This window comes from Physcomitrium patens, chromosome 4 (assembly GCF_059467195.1).
Source record: "Physcomitrium patens ecotype Gransden chromosome 4, ASM5946719v1, whole genome shotgun sequence".
Taxonomy (NCBI): Eukaryota; Viridiplantae; Streptophyta; class Bryopsida; order Funariales; family Funariaceae; genus Physcomitrium; species Physcomitrium patens.
The window spans coordinates 4,741,658-4,745,990 of NC_143413.1; the positions used below are offsets into that span (position 1 = coordinate 4,741,658).

The following is a 4,333-nucleotide window of genomic DNA, read 5'->3' on the forward strand; positions in this document are numbered from 1 at the left end:
TATATATATATTCAAGAAAATATTAGAATGGCTACTGCAAAAGATTAGAAAACTAAGGATTCTTGAAACCAGACTAAAAGTAAAAAAAGAGTCGATAAGAGTGATAAAAACCTCACTCTTACTTCTATATATATACTATTTAATTAAGAATTGTGTAGAGACATATTTTAAGACATCCAATTCATGTGTAACTTACAAGACAAGTTTCTTACAAGTGCACCATTAAAGTAAAAATCTAAAATAAATTAAAATACTAAAAGTTGAATATCTTTAACAAATTTACAAACATAACACCTATAATATAATATTGTATAACAAGTAATACTACTTGAATGTCACAACAATGTTTGAGAAATGTGATGAAGGGATCACTCACCAACAACAACCACAACTAATTGGACTTGCTAGGAGCGAATGTGGTCTCCAATTGTCCCTCCACAAGTTTTGTGCTTGTCCGAAGACGTGAAGATACGCACTCAGATGTTGCACCAACTGATTTTGCGGCGTCTTGACGACGGGATGTTGGATTTGCAAGCCCAGTTTAAAAAAATCGTGTGGCGTCTCAACTCACGACTATACATTAGGTCTTGCGTTTTGGAGATGGCTGAAACGGGTCTGTGACATCTGGATGCTGTTTTGGGTCGGCAGGGAACTGCAGATTTGGCTTAGAATTTGTTTTAGGGTTAATGTGTCTCAGATTCCAGACTCGGAAAGAACACGCACGCGAGGACCTAAATCACTTGTCAGAATCAATTTGAGGAAGGTGTACCGCAAGCAGGCGAGTGATTTCGTGTAGTGGTGATGATGTTTGGTCATGGAGGAAGGAGGCTTGTGTACCCCTTCAAGCGCATGCTTGCGCATGTTTTGTTAGGCGGTGGTCAGGCAAACCATTCTACTTCACGTGGATCTTACGCAGCATGTAAGTTCGGTGCAGCATACAGCTCCTTGCGGGAGCGACGAGGCGTGGTTGCGGTGGGGATTTCCGGAGGAGTGGATTCCTCGATTGCAGCTCTGCTCCTCCAACGCCAGGTTGAAATTTCGTTTCGGGATTGCCTTAAACCCTACCTCTGGGTTTTTGGTTTGATTTTAAGTAGAACCCTACCTTAATTGTTTTGTCATTTTTTTGTAGCACGTTAATTGTAGGTTTCAGATGGGTGATCGTGTTCGTATTCAGGGATATGAAGTTTTTGGAGTGTATATGCGGAATTGGGACGCTCGCGATGAGGCAGGGGGTGGTCACTGCTCAGCTGATCAGGATTATGAAGACGCGCAACGAGTTTGCGAACATCTTGGTGCTCTCTTGTGTTTTCTTTGACCCTTCTTCTTTTGCTATTGCTTTAAAAATTCGTCGAACTTCAAAATGTTTTCATCACCTGCTAATTGCAGAGTCTGGATAATCGTGTGTTATGTGAGCAGGCATAAAATTGCATCACTTGGATTATCAGAAAAAGTATTGGACTCAAGTTTTTGAGAATTTTACGCAGAAATTTGCTATGGGCCTTACTCCTAATCCTGATCTTGATTGTAATCAACATATCAAGGTACCGCATTAACACAATTTTTGTGATTTTCATGACTTTGCTGGTTGCAATCATTGTCGATTCTCGAACGTTCCGGGCTGCAATCCTGCACTTCTCATTTCTTTCCTGCTCTATCTTTGAGGGCTTGTTTTTGTGAGTGGACGTCTTGCTCTTATCTAGGATTTATTGTTGATGAATTCCTGAATGAAGTATCGAATGCACTTCTCCCAACAAGTTTTTTCTGGTTTCAGCATCTTCTGACGTTAGAATATGATCTACTATTACCGTATCAGCTAGATGCTAAACACTTAAGCATCACGCGCCGACTTTTCATTGCTTGTGGCAGTTTGATGCCCTGTTGGAGAATGCTTTGCAAATGGGGGCCGACAAATTTGCTACAGGGCATTATGCTCGGCTCTCGCGACCTCAATGTGGCGGTCCTGTGCAACTACTTCGTGGAATTGACGAGGACAAAGATCAATCTTATTTTCTAGCATCTGTGGTATGACTTCAACCCTAATTTTGCTGCTGATCTCCGTTCTGGGACCTTTGGCTCGCTTTCAGTACTGTCAATGTACCTATGGTATACCTAGCTGCATTTCGGAAAGTATGAGCGGACACCGTAGTTCTTGTCGTATCTATCATCATGTGCAAGATGTGCGTCGTTTGATTCGCCGATTCTTGTAGGGCTCAGCTGCATTTGAGAGGGTACTTTTCCCACTGGGTGGTTTAACAAAAGCTCAAGTTCGTGACCTAGCCCTGTCTGAAGGTCTTGTAACAGCCACCAAACGCAGCAGTGCTGGGATCTGTTTTGTTGGGAGGCGCAAATTTCGAGATTTCATATCAGAGTACGTGGAAATGGAGCCTGGTCCTTTTGTGTGCGTGGACGGGAACACCCACCTGGGTTTGCACACTGGTATAGCAGCTTATACACATGGTCAAAGAGCAGGAATTTCGGGCGTTCCCAAGCCGTTCTACGTTGTGGGAAAAGATGTGCAAAACAACGTTGTCTATGTGGCAATGGGTGCGGACCATCCTGCTCTCTTCTGCACTTCTGCCGTCGCAGGTACGTTAAACTTTAGGTTAAGTAACTTCGCTTTATCACTTGGATTGCTTCACACTTATTCGGAAACGAGGGCTGCATCCTTGTTTTTATTTCCATTCTTTCTTTTTCATCAAATGTTCACCTCCTAGTCAGCTTCTCTATGTTCCTTTCTCTCGATCTCTCTCTCCCCTTCCCTTCCTGCCTTGGAGCTCGTTCTATGTGTCACGTAATCATATGATGACGGACATTTCAATTCTTTCTTAAACAGGTGATCCATTTTGGATATCAGGAAGTCCCCCTAAGCAACTTCAGGATGGCCAACCTCTCACATGCATGTTCAAAGCTCGCTACCGGCAGTCATTGGAGAGGTGTACAGTTTGTTTCTTGGATTCGAAAAATGAGGTTGCAGTTTCTCAAAGTATGGGTGTAGCTGGAAAACATACCTCAGAGTTCAGATCCAGCGATTTTTGCCGCCCACCCCATACCCTCGAAGAAGGAACAGGTCTATTGCAGGTAACGACTAGATCTAGATACTGTGTTGATGTCTTTGTGAAAGTGATAAAAGGTTTTTGTCCGAAAATATTAATGACAAAATGCAGATTGGTGATAACTTTGTTTATATATTCCTATGTGTAGATACGTTTTGAGGAGCCTACACGAGCCATTACTCCAGGGCAAGCACTAGTATTGTACGATGGCGATGTGTGCCTTGGTGCTAGTGTTATAGCTTATCCAGGCCCTTCACTTTTTGAGCATAATCAACTGCAGGAGGAGCTCATTCAAGCTTCAGTCAATATTTAGGCATGTGTCAAACTCCATTACACAATTACTGCTAAGCCATGCCTTTTAGTTAAGGTACAGGGTTGTCCTGAAAAGTAAAATAGGCAGCAGACGCATAAAAATTAATTCAGAGGACGTAGCTGACACAAGGGATGTCTCTGCGCAAGAGCCCGTCTTTGCGGTAGATGTATATAGCACCCAAGGGACGTCAAGAAGGCTGGGAAGCAGATTCTAGAGTTCTCAACCACCCCACGTTTTTCGAAATTTTTGTTTATTTTGACAAGTAGAAATGCTTAGAAGAGATGGTCAATGTTTTTGTGAGTCCTTAGAGTTAACACCACTTTCAATCACTCCTGGCAGGATGTGCATTGTGGACATGTGACATCCTAGATCACTGGAAAGGTTTGGCTGCGAAGAAGATTTAAGCCAGTTGATGCAATATAGTATCAGGTAGGCCATTACCGGTTGGTTTTACAACACCCATCAGAGCTCTAGAAGAATAGAACTTGGTATTCAATTAAGAAACCAAATACATGTAACAGTGTGCCCAACTGGTTCCTGGAGATTGCACCTTATTGCTACCAGTTCAAGACACAGATTCTGCAGTAAACAAGGTGCTGAAATCTTGAAGACTGCAGTCACTTGAATAGCCCATTTAAAAACATGTCCGCAGGTCGGTGACCTGTTATTCTAAAGCTCCTGTCCATTACCAAGGTAGCATGTCATTACAAAGTTGAACCAAGATAAATACATGTTCTATCTAGGTTATTGTCAATTAAAAATGTACATGCTCATAAAACATTTTAAATTGTTTTGATTTGCACTGGTTCTTATCTCATGTAGAGTTTCTTTAAGTGAATAGTGTTAGTCTTAAAAGTATCAATTATCGCCAAAAATAGTTTATTAGAATTATTTTAATTGATTATTGAAAATAATAATAATAATAATAATAATAATAATCATTCTAAAATAAAATGCAATAAGATAA

The 4,333-nt window shown here is 41.4% G+C and overlaps 1 protein-coding gene across 3 annotated transcripts; it reads left to right on the forward strand.

The window, feature by feature from the left end:
- Positions 1-377: 377 nt before the first annotated feature.
- LOC112280806 (uncharacterized) lies at positions 378-4,040 on the forward strand. 3 transcript variants are annotated; one of them, XM_024516656.3, is made up of 9 exons: positions 378-613; positions 935-1,029; positions 1,175-1,292; positions 1,417-1,541; positions 1,867-2,022; positions 2,208-2,586; positions 2,834-3,078; positions 3,202-3,366; positions 3,706-4,040. In XM_024516656.3, the coding sequence occupies exons 1-8, from the start codon at positions 415-417 to the stop codon at positions 3,364-3,366; spliced, it is 1,482 nt and encodes a 493-aa protein (XP_024372424.1). In that variant the 5' UTR covers positions 378-414; the 3' UTR covers positions 3,706-4,040. The 3 variants fall into 3 exon arrangements, with proteins under 3 accessions (XP_024372424.1, XP_024372423.1, XP_073389896.1); XM_024516655.3 differs by having other exon boundaries at positions 379-613; positions 3,202-4,040; XM_073533795.2 differs by having other exon boundaries at positions 478-778; positions 1,485-1,541; positions 3,202-4,040.
- Positions 4,041-4,333: the final 293 nt, after the last annotated feature.